At 34.7% G+C, this 26,149-nt stretch overlaps 1 protein-coding gene across 1 annotated transcript in view; it reads left to right on the top strand.

Moving 5' to 3' along the window:
• The window catches only part of LOC143662401 (netrin receptor DCC-like), a 294,187-nt gene that overhangs the window by 53,965 nt on the left and 214,073 nt on the right, over nt 1-26,149 (top strand). Inside the window, exon 6 of the mRNA XM_077136090.1 lies at nt 3,210-3,259. Within this exon, the coding sequence (XP_076992205.1) occupies nt 3,210-3,259 (50 nt within the window). The remainder of the gene's footprint in view (nt 1-3,209; nt 3,260-26,149) is intronic.

The raw sequence follows: 26,149 nt of genomic DNA, 5'->3' as shown, positions 1-26,149 counted from the left end.
TACAGAAAGTATTCCTGATGCTTTTAAAATTGTGGTGGATTGCAAAAAGAGGAAGACATTATTTATCTTTTATCTTAGTGTATTCTTTACTTTCTGAAAATGAGGAATTAAATGCCATTTATAAACTTGAAGTGACATGTAAGTTATATGCCACCCAGCACAGTACCTAGAACAAAATTCATCTAAGCTACCTTCTCCTTCCTCCAAAGTTCAGTCACTCATCATAATTTGTTAGTTAGTCAAATTATGTTTTTATATGATTTAATTGGCCAAAGGTAGGTATATTGTGATTATCAAAATATAATATGACACTTAAATATTGCGATATTATGTTAAATAGAAATTAAAGTTTCGTGTTTAAGAAGTGATTTGTTATCTCTTAAAAGATAATACCAAACTTTGTTCTTTAAAAATTATGATTTTCAGAAGTTGGTGAAATTATATGATTTAGAACATGGTGTTGTTTATTCTGTGTGTGCCTGTTTTAATTTTCAGTGCTTTACAGAATAATTTGTGTATGGATCCTTTTAAATTCTGCATCATTGTGAGGATATCGCTTTGTTGAATGCCTCCTATCATGCACATTGCCAGCCTGTCTTTAATCTTTACTCTTTTAAAGAATAGGAATATGGAGATTGTTTTAGTAAGGACTCTGCCTTCTTCCTTTTCCTGCAGAGTGCACTGGGATATCCATCAGTCTGTGTAAAGTTAGTTCAGGGAAGACCCATTTCATTAATGCAACATCTGTAGAATTGAAAAAATGTGGAGTGCCAAATGCAGGAGAATCCTTAGGATTCATTTTAGCTTTAGGGTAAATAAATGTCTTAATAACAGAAACATGAAAAAGGACTGTACGATAGAAAATAAAGAAAATTGTTGTAGATGAGCTTTGAGGGTAACTGATCCGTGTTAATAAAACATACTTTGAAGAATTCCACAAGATGGATTTCCAAACACTATGAAGCATGTGAAAAATGTCTAATATCACTGGTCATGAAAGAAAAACAGATTATAACCACACTGAGATGCCATTATATACTTACTAAATTAAAATGAAAAGCCTTGAATATGCCAAATGTTAGTGAGGATTGGTGCAACTGGAACATTCCTACATTTTTAGTACAATTATTTCGAAAAATTATTTATCCATATCTATTAGCTTAACATATGCAAACCCATGTCTAGGTTATTGGGATTTTATAAAACAATAAAAAAGTATAAATTAATGCTACATGCAGCCACACAGATAAACTCACAGTGGGAGAAAGAGGTCAATCTAAAAAAATCTATGATCTCATTTATATTAAGTTCAAGAACAAAGTAAAGTAACAATGGTGTTTGAAGTCAGAATAGTGGTTGCCTCTTGCAAAAGAATTGACTGGGAAGGAGCACAAGTGAGCTTTCCAGTATTTGAAAATGCTCTATATTTTGATCTAAGTAGTGGTTAAATAGAAATATACACACATACACACACATAACTTCACCAAGTTGTACACTTAGAAAAAGTATGCATTTTATTATATAACACTTGAAAAAATAAAATTTCGAAAAAGAAAATAACTTTTGACCAAAGCAATGAATATTGAAGAGTTTTGATAATGTATTATAACTTCTCCATAGATTTATTCATTCATTTATTCAACCTATGTTTACTAAGTATGTGCAATATTCCAGATACTCTCTAGATAGTAGGGATGCAGTAGCAAAAGTGTCAAAAATCCCTGTCCTGATGGAGATTACATTCTGTATTTAGTAAGAAAACCATAATTTGAACTAAAAGAATTATGTTCTAAAGTCTATTTCCTAAAGTATAAAATACTTTTGGAAAGAATACTTGTCATAATTCATGTAAAAGAAACCTCTGATGAATATTTTACCCCTAGCTACATTGACTGCCACTTTATCAATCACTAGGACAAGTTAAAAATCAAAACAAAATGATTACCATTCCAGTCATGTTGATAAAGGTCCAGGAGCTAATATTTAAGTAAGTATTAATTTGCTCATTCAATCACTCAGTCAGTAAATATTAATTAAATGTCAGTTTGGAGGCTATAAAGATGAATCCAACATATATCATGCCTTCATGGTGATTACTTTTCAGAAGGTAAAATCTGAGTAGGACATAAATAAATACAGGGTAAAATATAAAATATGATAAGTACCTTAGAAAAACATAGATATGGTCTAAGTTCAAGGAAAAAAAGGGTAACTATAATGAAAAGTGGTTTTTAAACTCCTGAAAATGCCCAAGGACATTTCTTAGCTGTTAAATCCATCACTTTGTCATGAACCAGGATAAGGACTATGCATTGTGTAGATTAAAATGTGTTTTTATTTTTAATGCTGCTTCAACTCCAGCTGTGGGGCAGGAAGCCTTATTTAGGTAGTGATTCATCTCAGACATCTAGAAGAGTGCCTGGCACATAACAGCTATTCAGTGAATAGCTGTCTTTGAATTACTCATGGTATAAAATATTCACTCTTTGATAAGTAAAGATTCATTACAAGTATTAAAAAGAGAACTGCCAGCGTTGTTCCTTCTTCCATGAAGGAGTGGAATAATCAAAATGCAGGTAAGAGAAAGTAAATACCTGGGAAATCCACAAAGACAAACTGTTCTTTTGTTGTTAGAATTGCCTAATGGGATGCTGCTTGGTAATTAGCTTATATTTATGACCCAAGTTTAAAAATGTATAGCTAAAATAACAGATGTATCTCAAAGTATTTCTTCTTTTTGCTTTTTAAGAGATGATAAAGACTGCTACAGGGATTAGCAATGTGGGTGATCATTAGAAACGCCTATATCATCCTAAAACCATGCAGATCCCGAAATGCACAGTATCTTAAGCCTTTAAAATCACTATAGGAAATCTCCTTTGTGTTTTTATTGGTTTCCTTGGAAAGGCTATCACAAGAAAGTTGTCATTAAATGGCATTATTTGGTGTCACAACAGGCACTCTCTTGCCTAGGTCTTTTGAGTGAGTTCTCCAGACGGATAACTGGCCCACCAAGTGAGAAAAAAATAAATTGATAGAGGTATTTTTCATCTCTCTAAGAAAATTTTGAAGTGCACCTGGATTAACCTATATAATTATTACTAATATAAATTGTGTGAAAAATACACACTTTTTTTTCTCAAAGGTTGGTTGGAGTTTCTCTTTCATGACCTTGGTTTAACCATCTCAACTTCTTTAATTCCTTTTAGTGCCAAGTGCTCCGCCACAGAATGTCTCTCTGGAAGTGGTGAACTCAAGGGTAAGTTGGCCAAATGTTTGATACTCCCATACCTTTCAAGGGCAACTTCCACTCATCCAGCCACCCTTTTGGGTACAGGGTGGTCACTTCAGTGTGAAGCAATCTTCCAAAACAGTACAGTAAGTGACATTGAACCCACATTCTCTTTCATCAAATTTGAAGCAATTAAATGGGGGATTTGTTTATTTAAAAAACACTTAATTTTATAAATGTTATTAAGATTAAAGGCTATTCCTTCAGGAAACAAAGAGGTCTATTTTACCTATACTCACAAGTTCAGAATATAACTCTAGTAATGCCCTAGATGGAGCAATTGAATGTAGGAATGAATAAAGTGATTGTAAGATGGGGGGTAAAAGAAGGCTTTTCTTTCCTAATGGTATAATTAGAATTGAATATTTCTTTATGCATATTCTTCCCTAATAATCATAGACATTGAGGGCCATTTTATTTAATTGTGGTAAAATATGTATGACTTAAAATTTTTCAGTGGCATAAATTATATTCACAATGTTGTGCTACTATCCCAACTATCTATTTCTGAAATGCTTCCATCACCCCAAACTCTGTTCTCAGTAAACAACAGCTCACGATTCCCCCCTCCACCCAGTCCCTGGGAAACTGTGATCTATTTTCCATCGTTATAAATTTACCTATTCTAGATATTTCATATAAGTAGAATCATACACTATTTGTCCTTTTGTATCTGCTTTATTTCACTTAGCATAAAGTTTTCAAGGTTCATCCAGGTCTTGGATCAGAATTCTATCCATTTTATGGCTAAATACTATTCCATTTTATGTTTATACTGTGTTTGGGTATCCATTCATCTGTTCATGGACACTTGGTTGGCTTTCAACTTTTGGCTATTGTCCGAAATGCTGCTGTGGATATTTGTATACAAAAGGGTCATTCTTGAGGTCCAATAAGATTATATTTATAAAATATTGCTACCCAGTGATCAAAGTTTTCCTGATGTGGAAAGTTTTACTTTCAAAAGGGCCTAAATTGGGCAAAGTATAAAGATAAGGACCTAATGACAAATATAAGTTAGCTAGAAATATCTCATTATTTCAAGTGTGTTTCAGAGTTGAAAATAAGCCAAAAACACATTGTAGATGGAGCAAACAGGCTAGACTGGTCTTGACCATCTGAAGTGTACACTCAGGGAAATCATTTCTGTGTCCCTGGGCCTCAGTTTACCTATGTCTTCCAGTGAGGGGGTTAGCCAAAGTGATCTCTAAGCTCTAAGGGTCAGCAGGGGATGTTGATGGGTTTTAGTGAAATTCATACCTTGGGAATTTAATCCTTGCTTCCCCTTGTAATAACTGCATATGATCTCGGGAAAGTTTACAAAATCACCACACCTCGGTTTCCACATTCATATAGAGCAAACATTAATACCTTTTTGGTCTACTGTGAGGGACTAATAACATAATATATTCAGTGCAACAAAAAAAAATTCCTTTTTGGTCTACTGTGAGGCACTAATAACATAATATATTCAATGGAACTAACCTAGTGTTAGTAATCGTTACTTCTCTCTATATACCATCCTTTCTGAATGCAAAAATCCATGATGAAAGCGCACTCTGTGACTTTGATCAGATTTGCTTCTGTCAAAAAACCTTATCTTTTGGAGCTCATGAAATGTCTTCTAAAGTTTTCATCCCCCTATATTTTTAGGCACTGTGTTGCATTTGAACCAGTGACCCAAATTTAAAATTAGAAGGGTTAAAAGCAAAAGTAGAGGTGATACAAGGGTAGTTCAGTGGTAGAATTCTCACCTGCCATGTGGGAGACCTGTGTTCGATTCCCAGTTCATGCACTTCCCAAAATACAAACAAACAAGCAAGCAAACAAACAAACAAAAATTCAACAAATGGTGCTGCAATAATGGGATACTCACATGGAAAAATAAGGAAATGTGACCTTGACATACAGCGTACAAAAAAAAAAGTAGGAGAAAAAAATGTAAGGATTCCCCTAAAAAGTAAAAAAAAAGTAAAAGTAGGAGAAAAATGGATTAAAGGAAAAATAACCAGTAATAAACATTCTAAAACATAAACCTTTTTTTGCAACAATGTTAACTGTTTTTCAGATGTCATTCAAATTAAGAGCTTGCCAAATCAAAAGCCAATATATTTTTACAATAATTGTATGTTGTTAATGAATGAAATTTGAAAACCAAATGATAGTTTCTTTAGTTTTAATGGCTTATTTTATTAGAGTTCTCACTTACTACACAATTTCCTCCAGGATGGAAGAATATATAGAACAGAAATAATATATAAGCAATTTTGTTTGCATGTACTCATATCCTTTGCAAGTTTACTTCACCAAAGGATGAATATTTTCTTCTGAAAAGTAAATAAAGCATTATTGCGTAGATGTTATATGGTGACTATATATGAATATTGACTTACTATTTTCCTGAAGAAGTACCTAGATTATAAAATTGATTTTATCAACTGACCACACACACACACACACACACACACACCACACACACACCACCGCCTATACTTTTCTATAATATGCAATGCTTTCCAGCAAGCAAATAGAGAGACTCCTGATTATCTCTAGTAGTTATACTGCTAGAAAATTTAACTTGTTCATTAGTTTTTTCAGAGTGGATACAGCAGAGCTAGACGCTGGAAGGTCTTTCCCTCCCTCTCTCACTCTTTCTGTCCCTCTGTTATCTTATTCCATAATTTTTAAGGAATTATATATTATAAGTTCTTTTTTTGGATTGTTGCCAAGAGGCAAGACACTGAATAGTCAAAACACTTATTTTATTTTTCATTCCCAAGATGTGTTACAGAGAAAGGAAAAAATATTCTATTTTGATATTCTTTTATTTGAAATAAAGGAAAATGTTTCAAATATACAAATATTTACCCCCTATATTATCAATTCAGGGAACAAAATGTATTTAAGAAGAAATATCGTGGTTGAGTAAGTATTGTATTCTTTTAAACTAACAGCATTATAATACTTGTATGTGGTGCTTTTTATTTGGGATTTTTCTTTCAGATGGAAGGAACAGAGTCTCCCATTTCAAAAAGTTATTCTATAGAATAGTTGCAATTATGAAACATAATCGATCCTTTTATGGAAAATGAATGAGGAGAATTAGTGGTGATAATATGTTTGCAAAAAGATGGCTCTGACATCTGTACCTAGAAGGAGAGGTCCCTATAGAGTATAGAATGATCATTTATAGATATTTGATAGGATTATGTCCACCTATAAGTACTTGGACGCAGAAATCATGTTCAAGGGTATTCAAACAGAAAGTTCTTTTTCCATTTAGATGAAAGAATCAAGGGAAATTCTCTTACTATATTGGTCTTGAAAACCTTGCATGAAGCTGTCATCATAAAAAACTACATTTCCTTTCCCAGGCTAAACGTGAACACAAATCTTGTTTGAAAGGAATGACGACCTATAGGCACTAGTTTTCCGATAAAAATGACTGGGTCATAAGGAGAGGGCTATTCTCTTATTAAAATTTCTTCACAAGAAATAACATTAATAGTTTCCAGTGTGGACTTTAAAAGTGTGAGAGTTTTATTAGGAAATGTTCTTAGAAGGATAATTTTCTTATTATTTTCCTTTGGAATTTAGTTATGGTTGAACAACTGATTATTGCAAATTAATTAGTTCGCTAGGATGTAAGGCACTAGCTTATAGACTACAAATACTTTATGTTGAATTTAGCTGTTTTTCTTTGTTCCAATCCTAAAGTTCTATGAATAAGAACATTTAGAATGTGATAGAATTAGACTGTTTAAGATCTTTTCCTAACTCTTTGAGATCTTTAAAAGTTACTGTTTCAGTTTCATTCACTCAGAGTTACTGTGTATTGACTATATAATGAATGTAACTGTAGAAATATAATTCAGTCCTTGCCTAACTTGGAGCTCAAGTTTAGGGAGAAAATATGTGAGAGAAAAACTAGCATTCATGTTTCATTTAACCACTTTAATCCATTGCAGAATCTCAAAGTTGGCATTATTTCCTCATGAATAAAATGAGGACATGGGGGTAATAATCTCTAAAATCTCTTGCTTCTCCAAATACCTATGTGACTCTGTATTTCCAATTATACCTTTAACAAGCATTTTATCTTTAAAGAATCTAAGAAAAGGGTAAATTGATGAAGGTATACTGGACTTACCTCACATGTGCAGATATGAGTGCCTGCAATCTATAGGGTGATTGTAATATCTATAATATGTAGATATTGTAATATGTATATATATTATTGTAATATGTACAATCTATAGGGTGATATCACCCCATCTCTCTGTTGTTGAAGTCCTTATCCCCGAATACCAGCTATGTCTAGCTGGATGTCATTTTGTTGTTGTCATTTGCAGCCCAATGGTGTACATGCATCCTGCTCTGCAGCAGTAGAAAAAATGACTGGTGTCATCCTGCATAAAGCGTCCGGCTCCCCTGTGTTTCCGCATAACTTGGCATGCTTAGATAACTCAAAAATGAGTTGAGCAATCATACAATTCCCTTTACCCAGAAACTACCCAAAGGGAGGATTAAAACGGCCATTTCCAACTTCCAAACACAAACAGATCATTTTGATCCCAGATGTTTGGCTGCTGTATCACAACAATACAGAGGAAATGTTGAATCATTGGGTATAGGTAGAAGGGGTGTGCTTCTCAAGATGTGGTGTGAGTATGGTGTGTTTAACTGAGGTCTCTCTCTCTCTCTCTCTGTGTTCTGTCATTGTGCTAGTGATAACTCTCTTATCAACTGAAGCAGAAGGCAGAGTATGACTTTACCTGTCACCCCGCCTGGGTTAGGCACTGTGAGCAAAAGCGTGAAGAGTGAGGAGGGGGCAGATACTATAGGAATGTAAAATGAACAGCCAACCTAAAATGGCTCCCACATTATCATGACCTCCCTGAAAGCACCCTCCTCACCTGGGGGCTCCAGGCCTACTTGTATCATTTCAACATCCTTCCTGTGAATGTTGACCTCTCTCTCCAATGTGGGACCTGTGCACAGGCCACTGAGAGCCCATAAAGAAAAACAGTTCTTTGTTTCAGCCCATATCCTTCATAAAATACTGAAGACCACTGAACTACGTCAGAGCCAAAAAATGGATTTAGTGTAGAGATAGAGAGCACAGGTGGTGATTCCAATTCTAAATTAGACGCCAACCTTTTCTTACCCGCAGGCCATTTAAATACAATAACATTTATGCTCACAAACTTTGCACTAATATTTGCATTCAATCATATTACACAGAACGTTTTTCCTGGCCTAGTTATCCATCAGTTTGATTCAATTGGAAATAGATCTTTTGCGTTTATTTTATTCATTGATGCCTTCATTAGTTCATTATGTGACTCTTCTTTGAGCATATATCCCTCAGGAAACTATGATTTAAGGAGTTTGGGGAAGGGTCAGGAAATAATCATAAGGAAGGCAGTGTTTACCCTGACAGCTCTTTCAGTCTCATGTTTCTGCTTTTGTCTATAATTTGTACAATTGACTAGACTGAATATGAATTTTCATTTTATTATATTAAAATCACATTACAAATTGCAATAATTAGTGAAACCCCATCAACAGTAAAATTTTGCTCTGTAATTAAGGTAGAACCCAACTTCATGTGGCTGCTATCCTGACTTGCTTTTTAAAAGAGAGAAGAAGCCAATTGTGAAAATCATTTTTGATTGCCCTTTTACTTCATCTTCATGGAAAAATAAAGCATTTATGAAATGTTATATCATCATTTTCTGAGGCAAATCAAGGATTTGGTGAATCACAGTGGTCAACTATTTTTTAAGTATCTGGGAAGAAACACTTTCTTTCCCATTATTGATGGTAGTTTCAGAATACTTGTATTCCAAGACCCCATATTGATGAATTATTTAAAAATCTATGTGTAAAGTCAACTGCTATATTGAACATTAAGGGGCAAGAATTCTACATACAGGATTGTTCCAGAGTAGTGAAAAATACAGTTTTGGTCATAAGTAAATTTAGATCAGACAAGGAATATATACTCCATAAATTGGCTTTAAATTGGTTTATATATTGGCTTATATAAACCAATTTAAAAATTGAAAATGTAGAGTGGGTTAAGTTAAAAAGGAGATGAAAAACTAAGTTTATGGAAATTGATAAGCTAATACAGGGACAGTTTTTATAAAGTGCCTATGTGTATGTAACTATAGAATAGGAAGTTGAAAACCAGCTATGAGATCTAATAAGGGTTTGAGTAAGTTAAAGACAAGATTAAATTTCCATTTCAATATGAAATTTTTATAACATAAATAGGATTTATGAAAATATTTTCTAGAATTTTAACTTCTTTCATATTCCAAATACTTAAAATATAGCACTTTTTGCTGCTGTGGGTTTGAGGTGGTTGTATTTTGCTCTTTCCAAATTATAATGCCATTGTCATTTTAATATGCCTCATAAAGAATTTTGACAAAAAGATTAAAATATGTGACAGAATGCCATTCTCCGTTGAGTTCTGTTCTCACTCTAATATTACCTTGTAATTATACTTCATAACATACAGTTTTAATGACTCCGTTTCTGGTTGGTTCTGAAAGCAAAATTAACTTTAGCCTTTCCATGAAGTTTAATGAGATTTTTCTCAAGTCATACATTTTTGAAAAGAGGGTTGTTTAATAATGGACTTAAATTAAATAAACCTAGGTCTAGTGATAAGGGCTTTGATTTTCATTTAGTTAATGGCAGTTGCCCTTATAGTTGGAATGCTTGATTAGTTAGAGAACATTCATAGATTAATTCCTACCAATAGGTAAAAGCAGTTGCTAGTTATCTGATTTGATTTTAAAGAGGTTAAAACATTCACCTACATTCAATTTTTTCACTAATTTAGTTTAATATATTGTTTATATTAACAAAGAATTTAAAAGTATATCGTCTGCAAGGTATAACAGTAGCATGAGTTACTGTAATCAACATCCTTGATGCATATATAATAAGACCTAATAATCATAATAATGGTGATAACTGGTTTTTTGTGGCAGGTATTTTGTACCTGGCTAAATGCTAAACAACTTAAATGGTGTTCTATTACTTCTTATAACAATACTGTAAGATAAGTATTATTCATTAAATGAAAACTGTTTTATGAACTTTGAGCTGTTCTTATTGCTGGGAAAGTTACAATGAAATCAATCAAATGTCTTTCTGCTCCAGAGCTTACTTACATCCTAGTGTAGTAGACTGATAAATAAGCAAACAAAGAAACAAAGAAATAACACCAGAGAGTGATAAGTGCTGCAAAGAAAATTAAGCACAATAATGTGATAGAGAATGACTTTGAGGACCTATTTCGATCAGACTGTCAGGGAAGGACCCTCTAATGAGACGGCACTTAAAATGAGGTGAATATGAGAAGGGGGCAGCATGTGGCATGCTTGAGGTAAAGTATTCCTAGTAAAGCTAACAGCTAATGAAAACTCCTTGAGGTATGAACTACCCTGTGATTGCAAACCTGAAATAATGGCAATTTGAATGGAACAGAGACTGCTGGGATGGAGCTGGATCATGTGGGGCTTTGTAGACCATGGTAAACTGGAGATTTCATTGTATGGATGATGAAAGGGGTTTTGAAAAGGGAGTGATAGCAATCCTCTTTTAAAAAGATAATACTGGCTGCTGTGATGAAAAGTAATGGGTCTGGGGCAGAGTGAAAGCAGAGAGAACAGCTACAAGGCAATTGCAGTGTGACATGCAAGATGATGGCAGCTGAGACCACAGAGCCTTTAGTGGAGATGGAAAGAGAAGGGGAAAAAGTGAGGATGTGTTGGCTCTAGAGCCAACAAGAGTTGCTAATGGGTTAGATATAAGGGGTAGGGGAAAGAGCAGAATCAGGGATGCCCATTTTATTTTTTGTTCAGAAAACAGTAATGATGGAATTGTTTAATGAGATAAGGATGAATGAAGGAAAAATTGGTTTAGAAGGAATAATAAATTATTTTTTGGACCAGTTGAATTTGAGATAGCATTAGATGTACAATTAGATGATGGCAATCATATAGACAATTTGATAAATGAGACTGAAGGTCTGATTGACAGGCCATGCTGGGAAATAGAAATTTAGGAGTCACTAGCATATCGGTAGCACCTATGGAGAGAACATTGCTAGGGAAAAAAAGTGTCTGAACATGGGAGCATTTCATATTTAGAGATTGGATAGCTGTGAAAGAGAAAGCGTAGTAGGAAATGTCACAGGAGCCAGGGATGATATGTGTTCCCAAATGATGAGAGCTGCTGACTATGTCATGTGCTGATGAAGGAAAGAATAAAATAAATGACAGCAAAGAGACTTCAGAGTGAGGCAGGGGAGTTGAAAATGGAGATGAAAAGAGGTGAGAGACACTAAAGAGTGACCATAGATGATGTTTTTGGAACTGTTTTGCAATGAATAGTAACTTTTGGAGTGGGTGGACTTGAGGGAAGGTTTTTGTTTGCTTCATTTTGTTTTTGTTTCTTTTTTTATCACATGAGAAATGCTAAAACTTTGGAAATAATCAAGTAAAGATGGAACATTAATGATGCAGAAGAGAAAGTAAAAAAGTGCATGAGTATCATCCTTTGAGTAAGCAAGAAGCATAGGATTTGTCATACAGGGAGAGGGGCACAGACACTTGAATCTTAACAAAATGAATAAAGACAGAGAGTGGTGGGCATGAAAGCAAGTTTGTTAGCTTGGAAGTGGAAAGATGAGGAGGATGAAAGCAGGTTTGTTGGCAATAAAATAGAATGTCTAATTATTAAACAACAGGGATCTGGAATCAAGAGGAATGTATGTTTTTATTCAGAGAAAATGCAGATCAGAATTCTGGGCATTCACTTTATAATCAAACATTGTTAATTTAAATAATAAAACTAAACCAAATGAGTGTAAACTAGATAAGTATGGAATAAATGTTGCTAGATAACGATGCAACTATCTAAATATATTTTAGGATATAGCTGTTTAGTAACCAAATTAATTCTGATATAGCCTCTACCAGGAGTTACCTTAGGTTAATCTGATTTTTAAAACCCACTAGCATCATGCAGTCTGAATATGTATTCTTAATAAAACTCAACATTAAATTCAATTTATTTCATTTAATATGTTACCCTTCCACATAGAAAACGATAGTCTCAATTGGTTTTCCAAAGCTATCTATAACTCCATTCTGTCCTCTGCAGTTCACTGTAAAGCCTCTGTAAAATTGACAGAATCTTAGAGGATCATCTTCATGCTTCCTAACTATTTTTTTAAAGGTCTATACAAATTGAATGTGGTGTTATTTTTCAAATACATCTAAAAGTATATAAAAGTAATTCTACAAAGTATGTAAGAACACTTAATGTTTATGCAATTTTATTGAGATATGTGTACATACATAAAATCATCCAAAGTGTACAATCAGTAGTTTATAGTATCATCATATAGTTGTGCATTCATCAACACAATCAATAGTTGAACTATTTTATTACTCAAAAAAAGAGTGAAAATACGAAAGAAAACCCAAATCATCCCATTCCCCCTTTATGCCCCTATCATTTATTTAATATTTGTCTTTATTTATATACACATCTGTCCATACATAGGTAAAAGGAGTGTCAGTCACAAGGTTTTCACAGTCACATGGTCAATGTAAATGCAATATAGTTATAAATTCATATTTAAGAATTAAGGCTATTGGACTACATGTGATTTACTCTTTCAAGCCTTCAAGTTCTTTTTCCTGAATGTCCAATGTCTTCTTAATATTCTCCATCTCTTTTGCCATATCTCCCCTTAACTCATTGATTTGATTTTTTATTTGATTTACTATATTTGTTTGAACATCCTTAATTAGTTGTTTCAACTCCTACATCCCATTTGAAGGTTAGTTTGTTCCATTGACTAGGCCATATCTTCGTTTTTCCTAGTAAAACTTGTAATTTTTGCTGGTGTCTAAGCATCTGATTTCCTTGATTAGTTTATTCTGGAAGTCGTTTTCATTCATTTACCTAAGGTTTTCTCATCGGTTGACTTTGTTCTGTATTGGTTCTTTAATATTCAGTTCAACTTATTCTAGACTTCTAGCATAGCTTTTGTTTGACTGATCAGAATTTTTTGGATGTTGTTTTTCTGGTTCTTACCCTGCTTCTTATATGGAACCTTTTTTTTGAGGAGCAGGATCTCCCCAGATGTAAACAACTCCAATCAGATTTTCCCAGACGGGACAGGCCCATGTCTCTGGAGGAAGATGTAATCAGTATCAGATTTCTCTGAGGTTCAGACCCAAAAGGTGAGCAGGCTTTCCTGTGAAGCCCTTAGAGTCTGTCCTTTTCCTATCCTGCCCAGAAGGTGGCGCCTGTCAGCCTGCAGCTCCCCAACAGCATAAAGGGGTCTGGTGCCTTTAATTCACCCCAGACCTTGTCGTTGCCAGGACCTTGGTTGGGACAGCGGCACAATGTGGGCCTAAGCTGTTTCTGTTTTCAGCTCTGGGGTCTGAATAAGAGCTGCCCTTTGAGCTGGGCCTGCCCCATCCTTTTCTTGGGGAAGATGCACCCTTTAGGGAATTATCTCCTTCACTTGCCTGGTTACTTTTGTCTCTCAGACCTATTTTAACTCCACCTTCACCTGAGTCAGGGCTGACAATTGAAAATGCTGGAGTTTCTTTAATGAGCTATTTAGAACCATTAAATAAATAAATAAAAACAAGAAATCCCTATACAGAACCAGTCTCCAGGTCCTAAGTTTCGCCAGTCAAGAGCTAGAGTTTGCACCCAGCTCTTTGTACCCCTTTCCGTGGGGCAGAGTCCAGTTTCCAGTATTCTGAATTTCACCCACTCCAAAAGACTCCATTTTTTGTTTTTCCGTTTGTTTTGTTTTGTTTCCATCAGTCCCACCCCCTCACTGCCAGGAGAGACCTCAGGGTTCCTTTCCCTGAGGTCTGGATTTAGCTGTGCCCAGAGTTTGTACTATGCAGTCTAAATTTGTTCATTAAAACCTCAACTGGAGATCAGTTGAACTATCTTCCATTGCTCCTTATAAAGACTGCTTCATTTTCCCACAGGGAAGTGTCTCCATAGTCCACCGTGCCAGTGAGGGAAAGGCAACAGTCTCTGCAGTTTAGGGGGCTTTACTTACTGTTCTGCTGGGTGATCTCAGCCCTCTCCCCTATTCCAGACTGGTGTGTGATGTGTGTCCAGTCACAGATCCCCCCAGATAATTGTTCTGGACAGTTCCCAGGTATTTACTAGCTGCTCTAGACGACTAACTAAATTCCACACCTTCTTATGCTGCTATCTTGCCCTGCTTCTCAATATTTTTTAGAAAATTAAATTGAGAACTTGTTATATATATATAATGTTAATGCAACTGGGAGAAATTACTTCTCTCTTCTTTGTACCAAGGTAAAGAGTAAGACATTCCTGCTTTCTTGTCTTATAGTAAGTCACATTCCTTCTATCCAAACATTTCTCATCTTCCAGAGAAATTTGTTTGACAGACCATTCTGTGTTTTTGCTGAGAGATAGTAGCTATTAAATAGCTAGTTTAGTTTCCTTTTATATGGATAAAGTTGAAGAGACACACACAAAAGAAATTTATATGTTAAGAAGTGCCTCTTAGTGACTTTAAATAAAATTAATATCTTTTTCTGTGTGAAACTGACAGTAGATTTTTATCTTTTATGCAGAGATAAGTCCACATGTTCCAACAAATTTATGTCTTTATGCATGGCCGTAATATCAACAAGTACTTCTCCAGAGATGTCGATAGTTCAATATTTCCAAGTTGGTTTACCGTTGTTGTACATCCCAGAAAGAAAACCATATTTGTATTTCATTTAGATACCAATGTAGATTATTTCCTTGATGAAATATTAAAAATGGCACTTAAAGGAAACATGGTCACTTTAGAAAAATCCAACTGCTCTCTTAATTTGGAAGCTTTATTAGAGAAAATGTGATGAAGAGTTTAAAGATCAGTTCTGTCAAAATCTTGGGTTCTTTCAAGTGCCTATTCATGCAGCCATTTGTTTGTTTAATAATATTTGTTAAGAATATATGATGTGACAAGTACTAGCTAATTACATCTGCCCCCAACCAGGGGGTCCTTTAGTAAACCTTACAAAACCGCAGCATCTCCATGAGCAGTAGCTATTAATGAGAAACTCTAACAATTGAGAACACTTGAGACTGAATACAGTTTCTGCTCTTACTTAAGAAATTACTTTCTCTACTTATGATAAAGGGTGAAAATGCTTGTCTCTTGCCTATTGTTTAGATATGCTTGAAGCATTTTCTGACTATATTTAGCTTTGATGTAGTCAAGGATCGCCAAAGTTTGTGAGCTAACAGATCTATGAATGTGAACTGCAGCTGCAGGTGGGATTGAAACTTCCTTGTCCAGCTGTCCAGGTCCTGGAGCTGCACGTGGCTGGGCCGGCAGGTGGAGCCACCAGTGCCACACTGCAAAAAGACTTTGAGTGCCTGGAGGTGATATCCCTAAACTTTAAGGAGCCTAACAATTTCCTAGTTTAAAAGGCATAATTCCTACTATACTCCACAATTCCGATTCAGTAGATCTCCTGTCCAAGAAATTTTGGTTTTCAATAGCCAGCCCAAAGGGTTAAATGAAGGTGATCTACAGATGTCCCTATGATGAATTTTAATTATACCAAAGGTTTTCAAACTTCTAAAAGGCAATAGAATCCATTATTAAAAACAAAATTTTCCATGGCATCTTTGTACAAATGTGAAAGCATAGATATACTTGCTTGGGATGGATGCAGTGGTGCGATGACATGGCTTGTACTGGCCCGTGAGAGCTGACTGTTTATTTTTTACAAATTCTGAGAGTCCGCTGTTAAACATAGCCACAATTGAAAATTAAATTAGTTAAACTTATATTAAAGGCAAAGGTAAGGAATGCTTTAAACTTTTAACTTTCTCATTATTTTACTACATTGTGATATTATCTGGGCCCTTCAGGTTTTTGGTCTATTGTATTCGTATGGTGAAAATCCCATGTAAATGGTGTTCTACTGCAATTCTTACCAACCAACCATTCTTTCAGAGCTCGTAATTGGTAGTTTAAAATCAGCCTCATTGGCAATATTTACACCACAGAAATAAGAAAAGGCTATAAATAAGAACTTTTTCCTCCAAGGATCCAGTTTTTAGACCTTCAGTAGCACATCAGTGGACAAGGATGAGTGTTGGAGAGCAGCAACTTTTTAGCCTTCTCCTCAATTCTCTTGGACTCTGTAAAAAAAAAAAAAAAAAGAATAGTTGAAAACAAAAGAAAAATAGTCGGAAAAAAAGAAAGAGCTGAATCTAGTTATTTTGTGACTGATGAGCATAAAGAAGTTAAAAAAAAAAGAAATCAAGGAGAAGGAATCAAGAGGAGGATCAAGTTCTTTAATAGGTGCACATACATCCTACAAAAATTCAGTCACGAGACTGAGGACCTAAACTTTTTCTCATTCTTCTTGGAAAAACAGCTCTAAGCTAGGTCCATCTAATTGTTTGGGTACCTGGTTATTTTTTTCCTCAGTCTTCCTGATATGATGATGATTACTGAAATGAAGAGAGAATCTCTCTCTCTCTGTCTGCCTCTCTGTCTATCTCTCTATCTCTATCTCCATCATCTATCTACCTAGCTACACACTTACCTACCTATCTTCAAATTTTACCTTCACTATTTACTCCAGAAAATGGACCATTTGTCAGTGGAGTTAATGAATAATGAATGCCTCTGTACCTTTCTTTGAAATACCAGTAGCCTCCTCTGGTAGTTAGGTTCAGGTGTCAACTTGGCCAGGTGAAGGTGCCTAGTTCTGTTGCTGTGGCCATGAGCCACTGGTACATGAACCTCATCTGTTGCTGATGACATCTGCAGTCGGCTAGGAGGTGTGCCTGTTGTAATGAATGATGTTCGATTTAATTGACTGGTGCTTAAATGAGAGAGCTCAATGTACCACAGCTTGCAGCTCAGCATATCTCATCTCGGCACTTGCAGCTCAGCCCAGGACTTTAGAGGTGCAGAAAGAAAACACCCCGGGGAAAGTTGTTGGAACCCAGAGGCTTGGAGAGAAGGCCAGCAGAGATCGCCCTGACCCTTCCCATGTAAGAAAGAACCTCAGCTGAAAGTTAGCTGCCTTTCCTCTGAAAAACTAACAAAATAAATCCCCTTTTATTAAAAGCCAATCCATCTCTGTTGTGTTGCATTCCAGCAGTTAGCAAACTAGAACACTACCTTATATACATGTAGCATTACTTTAGTCAATTTTGTTATAGAAAATTTTCCTACTTACTCTCAATAACCTACATTTTTGTCATGAACACTAACATCATTTGATACACCCACAAAGAAGAATTACACAATGGCTTTAATAATAGCTTCATATTAAATATAAATCATTTCATTAGAAATGGATTATTCTGGCCTTTTAAAAATGAAATATACATTCTTTTTATGTCATATAGAAAACACACATGTTTTCTTAAGGGACTGCAGTAACTAAATTTACGCAGTAGTGCATAGTCATGTATCTGCCATTCAGTAATTTTCTCATTTATTCATTTTCATGGATTGATTTATTCAACAAAGAGTTATTATGTACATATTATGTAACAATTAGTTATGAGAGTCTCTTAATATCTGAAATTAGGTCATTGAATTAAGCCGTCCAAGTTGTAATATGATAAGCTGAATAGACCAGAATGTACTTTTTATCTTACTTTGAATTATATAATAGCTATTTTCACTTAAAAATTTTACAATATTTTAAAATTCTGTATGTGGAGAATCAGAACACCAAAAGAAAAGTTTGTTTCAGCCAATCACGTGTACAGTTTTCTCTCTATACCTGATTCACTCTATAACTTGAAACATTTTTAGACACATCTTGATTTTTAGAAAAATCTGCACATATGGCATCATGTAGTTTGAGGTTTACTTTTCCTTGAAGTGTTTTGTAGATATGTAGACCTGCTTATTATGTTCTTCAACAAGATAAGTATATCTTTTCTGTGAGTACTTTTTAAATTCTGATTTTGATTTTAGACTTGATTTGTTTCTTCTACTGAGAAGGACGTGGATGTCAAGAACTTTACTAGGAGACTCACTTTGACAGAGTGAAGGCCATGGAAGTCAGATGTTACCAGTCAGAAAAATATACTTGTTCTTTGACATCTGGGCTTTGTGAGGAATGAAGGTTGATGGGAAGTGATGCACTTTAGCCAGAGGGAGAAGTATCTATCATGCTGTCACATCAGATTTGGCTCAAACTATATAAATGCTTTTGTTAAAATGTTGTTCTTGGGAAATATATTTCTGAATATGCTCTTGACTCTTTCGATAAGGAGTTGTAAATGACTTTAAAGTGCATTAAACAATACATGTCTTAGGCATTCAATGGAAGAAATTGAAGCTTATTATTACTATCACTGTCTGTATGTAAAATGAAGTAAAAGCAAGTACCTCAGCAATGCAACAAAGGACTACATGCCAATAATCTGTAATCCTTTGCCTAACTACGAGAATTGAGAAGAATGATACAAGTAGTTTGAGGAGGGTGTTTTCTCTAATTAACTTGACTTATTTCAGTTCCTGATTTTATATTTAACGGACTGAATTTCAGAATCCAGAAAACAATGTTTAAGAGAGGACTAATTGGATTAAAAATTGTAAATATATGAGTCTTATATAAAGTCTAATCTTCAAGAGTTTACATAGATCTTTTATTATTAACAATAGCAACTCATTCTACCATTACTAATCTGTCTCTGTTATCGTACACACAGCAGCTGCAACAACAAAACAGAATCACCAAGAATTTATTAGAACCTTAAATTTTCATTTTGTTGTCTTATAGAATATGTGCCAATAGTCTGTTAAAACTTGAGTGTTCCAAAATAAGGTATCCGTGGCTAAGAGAGTTCAAATAGTCAAGAGGCTATTTTGGATGCTAATCTTAGGCAAGCTTCAGCTAAATATTGCTAATTACCATGGTTTGCCAAACCCCAACCAACATCTGTCCTGTTAACCCTAAAGGAACCCAGGACTCTATCTGAGATCCTACCAAAGTTGCATACACTAAGTTTACTTTTCAGGAACCTAAAAACCTTCAGATAGTTTCTAGGCCAGATGAGTCTCTCCAAGAACATCAACCAGGTCCATCCCCCTATCCCATACTTCAACACCCTTTTCAACATGAATAAAGTTAGAACAGGCATAGCCTAGGTATCCTCAAAGGAGAAGGAGGAATTATAACTGAGAATTTAAGATTTAACAAATGAGTATGACTACTGAATCATTATATTGATATTTCTTTTTGGTTTCCGATGTCTTGGAACAACTAGAAGGAAAAAACTGAAATTGTGGAACTGGAACCCATACCAAACTTGGAAATCTGTTCTATAACTACTTGTTAAAATATACTTGAAATTTATTGCTTTTATATATTTCACAATAAAAAAGTTGGGTGCTCTAATCATCCATTTGATGGTTGAATGCTCTCTTTAACATTTTCTTCAATCTCTTGCCTGAACTTCTCTGGGAACTTATTTTCTCCTAAACAGCCATTTTTTGTCATATGTCAGTTTAACTTTCAACAATTTATATTCAAAGCAAATTGTTCTATCTCCCTATAACTTACACTCAATTGTCATAATTATTTCCCCTAAGACTATGAAGAACAAATCTAGTGAATCCAGTGGCTTTGCCTGATGGCAGGACTTTGAATATTTGAAGACATCTGTCAAGTCTCTACTTCCCCTAATTCTTTTCTTCTCCAAGTTAAATATCTATAGTTCCTACAAATATTTCTCATTTGTCTGTCAAGTCTCTACTTGATATGCAGAGATTGCATTTGTCATGTGTCTACTAGATAACTTTCAGGGTCCCTTCCTCATTTTAAACATTACATTATTATCCATATAACCTGCAATCAACGTGATGTTGTGGGTGGTCACAGTAAACAGTGAGGTCATTAGAGAGCTGGTTCTCTACTGAAACCTTTAAATTTGTTATGATGATGCTGAAAAACCACATCTTCACTCTACTCATGCCAGTCACACATTTGTGTGACTCACATGGAAGACCCCTTTATCTTTATTAAATGTTGTCTTATATTAAACCCATTGACACAACCTCTCAAGGTCCCTTGGCATCCACGTGTGCTTATTCAACATCAAGAATTTGTTGAACACCTGATACCTGTCAGGCAAGGTATGCTGATTCTGTGGTCCAATTGTCTGATATCCCACTCAACTTCAATTGGCTTCCTCCTTCCCAGACACCTTGATTCTCACTTTAATTTGTTCCCACCCTTAGACCACCCCTTGACTTTGTTTCCTGCATCTTGAAGAGATCTTCATTAAAAACCTTAAGCTCCAAAAGCATCCCAAATGATGGCTTCTTTTTTCCTTTCAGAACTCTAATATCTTCACTACCAATGCATGTATCGACCTCATAAACAGTTTCAGCTTCTAGATCCCTTTCCTCATTATCTTACTATTCTTTTCAAACTGAGCCCTATGGTCGATCATGTGACTAACCCTCTTCAATACTCTCAAGTTATTTTTGGTGTTTTGTTTTGCTTAAATACTATTCTCATTTATCTCCTATTGGTCATGTGAACTGCCTTGCCTGTTCCTAACACCCAGCTAATGAGTGCTATGGGAGAAAATCCTGCAGCTGCTGAAGTGCACAGTGCCGTTGGATTCTAATCAAACCACTGACTCTTCCTTCAGGTTGACATTCTTCTGGTTTTTTTTCATATAGTCCTCAGAGCAATTATTATTCTAATGTTCCTTTAGTTTTTCATATAATTCCATTTCTTATTCACAAAAATATTCAAAATTCACATTTTATCCATATCCAATAGGTCAAAGAGTTCATTTTGCAGGAGTGGGGCTCCGTTGACCTAGCCCTTTTGCATCCAAACTGAAGTCAAGTCAAGAGACAGTTTCTCTAAACATTTTGCTAGAAGTATTTGAAACTGCTTTATTTTCATTATTACAGGCTCCCATTTCATCCCATTCCCTGCAGTTTCAGGGTCAGAATATATGATCTTCCAATTCAAAGCCACAACAAAAAGGGATGATATAAAGAAAAATGGTTCTCCTGCTTAACTACTTGATTTTCTTTCAACACCGTGTATCTGATTTTACTCAAAACTCTCCTGAAATATTTTAGGCAGCAAGCTTGTGGGCCAGTACTTATAATGTCATGATTGGTATGAATGTTATTTAATATGAAATATTTCAGGGGCAACCGAGAAAGAAGATACAGAAATAAAATAGAAAAATTCTCCCATGCTTTCTCGTTATGAAATGTATTGTCCAATCAGCTTTCTTCTGCTTCATGACAATAACTCTAGCCAGAGGTACCACATGTATCATGAGTATGTTCTACAGACAAATGCAATTCTCTTACACAGAGAGCTTAGAATGACAAATTTAGAACTTTAGAGATAAAATAATCCAACATCTTCATTGTAAAGGCTATATAAAATATAGATACATCCAAATCTGCCAGCATTTTAGTGACAGAACCAGAACCCAGGCTCCAGTTTTCTATCTAAACTAGTTCATATTCTTTTCTCACCTGAAGGAGAGCACAGATGAGTGCATATGAATTCCCAGTGAGCTAGCAGTACCTTATAAAAGCTAAGTCTCTTGAAAAAGAATAATTTGTTTCAGAATTATTGATTTAAATCTGAAGCTTTTAGTAAGTTTATAGCTTCTTCCTTCCTTTCTTTCCTCTTCCTTGTTAATATATCCCTTTTATTACTTATACACGACAAATATGTGTAACAAAGAGAGAGTCACATAATTTTTGTTTGACAAACCTCATAAGTATGAGGAAGGATGCCCTCTAGATAGTCAATTTCCATTCTTTTCATTATAATGTTAGTGATGTTCTTTAAAGTTTAAAGTAGCAAATGACATTATTTCAAGTGACTTCCTGACACAGAGGGGTACCTTGTATAAGGAATATCAAATAGAGGTTCTCAGATATTTTTCCCTTTAAAATGCACAGGAAGAAATGCAATTACTATTTATTATTTAGTTACCTAATGCCTGCCCATCATGTCTTTTTGAATTTGGCCTGGTAACTTATAATTAAAAGGATCATTATCCCTGCTGGGTGTGGGCGTAGATTCACATGATTTCCTTGGAAGCCTGTCTGCTGTCTCACTTTAATGAAAATTTAAACCTCTTAGAATGACATGTAGTACCTGGAATTATTTGTCTTTTGTCTGAACAGAGTTGAAAGGGGAAGGAAGTCCAAGAAAAATAAGACACTGCTCTTTTCTATAAATGCTTGTCTTCTGAACACCTATTCTCTTTGTTTCTTTGAAGGATTAAGAGAAAAATGTGAACGTATCTGAAGTAAATACCACAAGACCCCCTAAGTTAGCAGAGCAGAGCAAAACACCTGGGCTTTTTGTCTTTTCTTCTTCTTCTCCTATTCAACCCTGATTATCTGGCTCTTGTCACTCAGCATCATATTTTGAGATTCGTCCATGTAACTGTGTGTCAGTAATTTGTTCCTTTTTATTGCCTAGTAGAAATCCACAGTATGGATTTAACATAGAATATGTTCAGCCATTCTGCTATTGATAGAAATCGTTTCAGTTTTTTTCCAGTTTGGGATTATTATAAATAAAATTGCTCTGCCATTCTTAAACAAGTCTTTTGTGAACATATGCATTTATTTCTCTTGGATAGATATCTAGAAGTGAAATCACAGAGTCAGAATTTAGATACATTTCTTACTTGGCTAGAAATAGTTTTCCAAAATGGTTATAAAATTCTGAATTCCATCAGCAATGTATGAAAGTTCCAGTTGTTCAAGCCTAACCAATACTTGGTATATTTAGCCATGTTAATTTTAGCATTTCTAATGCTTAAACTTGGCTTAAATTTGTATTTTCTGGTAATTAAAGATGTGGACCATTTTTTCTTACATTTATTGGTTATTTTAATATTTTCTTTTGGACATTTTTTAAAGTTGGAATGTTGATGTTTTATATTATTGATTTGTAAGAATTGTTTACATATTCTGGAAACAAGTCTTTTTCAGATTTTTGTACTGTGAGTATTTTATTCTTATATGAGGCTTACCTTTCCACCTCTCTTAGTATGGTATCTTGTAATGAGCAAGCAGAATTTTTAAATTTTGAAGTCCATCTTATCATTTTTTTTCTTTTGTTAATACTGTTTATACACTAAGAAATATTTGTCTATACAAAGATATGAAGGCATTATCCTGTTTTACTAGTTTTCACATTTAGGTTTATAATTAAATTTTTGTATGATTTGAGGAAGGGATCAAAGCTCATTATTTTTCCATACAAGTATGCATTTTTGTCAGTACCATTTTTTGAAAAGAATTCCTTTTCTTTGCTGAATTCTTGGTTCCTTTGCTGAAAAATGATTGACCCTATATGATCCATTTGTTTTTCTTTATGGCAATACCGTATTGTTTTAATTACTGTACCTTTATAGCTAGTCTTGAAATGAGGTAGTCTAAGCCCTGCAATGCTGTTGCTCTTCAAAACAGAGCTTCAGTATTTTGAATTTGCTTTGGACCATTATTCCCTAAAAGAACATAAAATCTTAGTGGAAAAAGTGATCTAGTAGAATATAGACCAATTCTTTTCCTAATTAAACTAGGCATTCTTTAATTTCATTTTAAGGTGACTGAAATAAGGTGGGAAGAGTGATAATATTTTTGGAATGCCTATTATATGCCAGGCATTCTGCAAAAGGCTGTATTTATTTTACCTTATTTAAATTTAATTCTCACAATAAACTTTATGAGATAGTTCTTATGATTTTCATCGGTAGAGGAGAAAAGTGAAAATCAAGGAAGAGATTCATTCAAAAGATTCAGCTGCATTTTCTTTCATCCTTTATCATCATTGTCATCCTCGCTGATCACCATGATTCTTGTTTTATGGTTAGCAGTTGGGTTTTGGCTAAAGCCAGATCTACCCTTATTTCTCAGTTAATTATTACACTGAATACAGTTATGATCCAGAGAGAAGTTTCAATAATTTTATGATAATTTAGTGGACCTCTCATAGAAAATGCCTTCAGGTACTTTACTTTGAAGTGAGATAAGACAAATTCTGATTCCCATCGCTTTTCAAATCATTTTGAGTATGTAAAGTCAAATAAAATAAAATTTTGCTGCCAGAAAATGACAAACTGAGCTGACAGCATTAATAATTAATTATGCAAAATTATATATTAGAAACATAAGCAATTTAAATAGATAGCTAGATTGTCATCCTCTTGTTGCACAGAAAAAAGGAGACCTCAACACCCAATTTGGTTTAACCTTTAAATCTGTTGCTTACAAAGAAGACCTAAAAATACAAACTGTTTAAGACATTTAAATCTATTATTTTCTAAAAAACCTCATGGAGCACTGTGTTTCACCTTCACAAAAGAAACTTTGTAGGTGCGAATGATTTAAAGTAATTTTCTTTATTCTAATTTAAAAAAAAATGCCTCCCATAGGTATTGCTGATGATTCTTTTCATGATTGCTATTTTTACATATGACACAGAGAAGTGCACCATAGTTGGGGAAATTGTATTTGATTTCTATTCATCTAATGGATGTTCTAATTTGTAATTAAGGATGTATGCAAGGTGCCCTTAGAGGTCTAGCTGAAAGTAGGTGAATATGAAATGCAATGTGAAAGCCTGTTGGGGATAACTCTACATCTTAAATTATATACCTCAGTTATATGACATAAGAATATAGTGGTTCTGTAAATTTCTTTATAAGCATAATAATCATTTACAGGATTAAAGTAATTCTTGCCAAAACTTTCTGACATAGAAAGAATTGACATATTACTGTTTCCATTTAAGATGAGAAAACAGAAAATCCAAGATAGTAGTGATTTGTCCCGGCTCACATGTGGAAGCAGGCCCCGATGTTAGGTGTGAACCTTTCTTACCCCAGGATCAGACACTGAACGTAACACGGTGTATGACTGTCATTGCAACTAAAGAACTTATAGTCTAGCAGGGGAGTGAGGGAAGCCATAAAACAGGAAAATTGAATTTGAAAAATGTTGTGAAAAGAGGTGGAGAACCTTACCCACACCATGGGGAAGATTTGCCTCTAGAAGGTGAAGACTGAGTGATTAGACATCTAACACTTATTGAAAAGACCCTCAATGTATCCTGTGTGTTAGGTATGTCTAATCTTATTTAACCTTCACAAAAACCCAGCAGAACCCATTACTATTATCTCTATTTTTATAGTCGCAGAAACTGTAGGAAAGAAAGTCCCAAAGAAGAGAAAAGATAAAGCGGCCTCTTAAAGTTTCTCCCAGGTGTATCATTGTGTGGTTCTTTAAATCCAAATAATGATGGATCACTGCAGTTTTCCTTCTTTGCAGTTATTCATGCCCTCTACTGAGTTCTTTAGTCATGGTTCATTGTCGAAACAAGCCATGGACTAGAGATGACCATTTTTTTCCTGATAAATGATGAGTAAATTCACAGAGCAGAGCTAGCTGTGACAAGGAAATATGCTGCCAGAAAGGCCCACGGTGGATTCCATCGTTGTGCCCTTTTTTGCTGATTTTGATGAGCTTAACAAGAAAAAAGCTTGGAAACGTCAAATCAGGTCTTGTAGATTTCCTGCCATCAGGAGAGGAGCTCGAATGTTTTGAACACTGATATTCCACCCCAGGAATCAGAGAGTTCTGGGGGAATGCCTCTGATTTTTCTTCGTTTCACTTCAGAGGAGTAGAAGTGATATGATTTACAAAATTTCAGATGGCTATTAGAAGAATTCTTTTATTTCAAACACCCAAGGGCTGATAAAATACTCTGA

The sequence above is a fragment of the Tamandua tetradactyla genome, chromosome 18 (genome assembly GCF_023851605.1).
Source record: "Tamandua tetradactyla isolate mTamTet1 chromosome 18, mTamTet1.pri, whole genome shotgun sequence".
NCBI lineage: Eukaryota > Metazoa > Chordata > Mammalia > Pilosa > Myrmecophagidae > Tamandua > Tamandua tetradactyla.
This window is presented reverse-complemented; position numbering and strand designations above follow the sequence as displayed.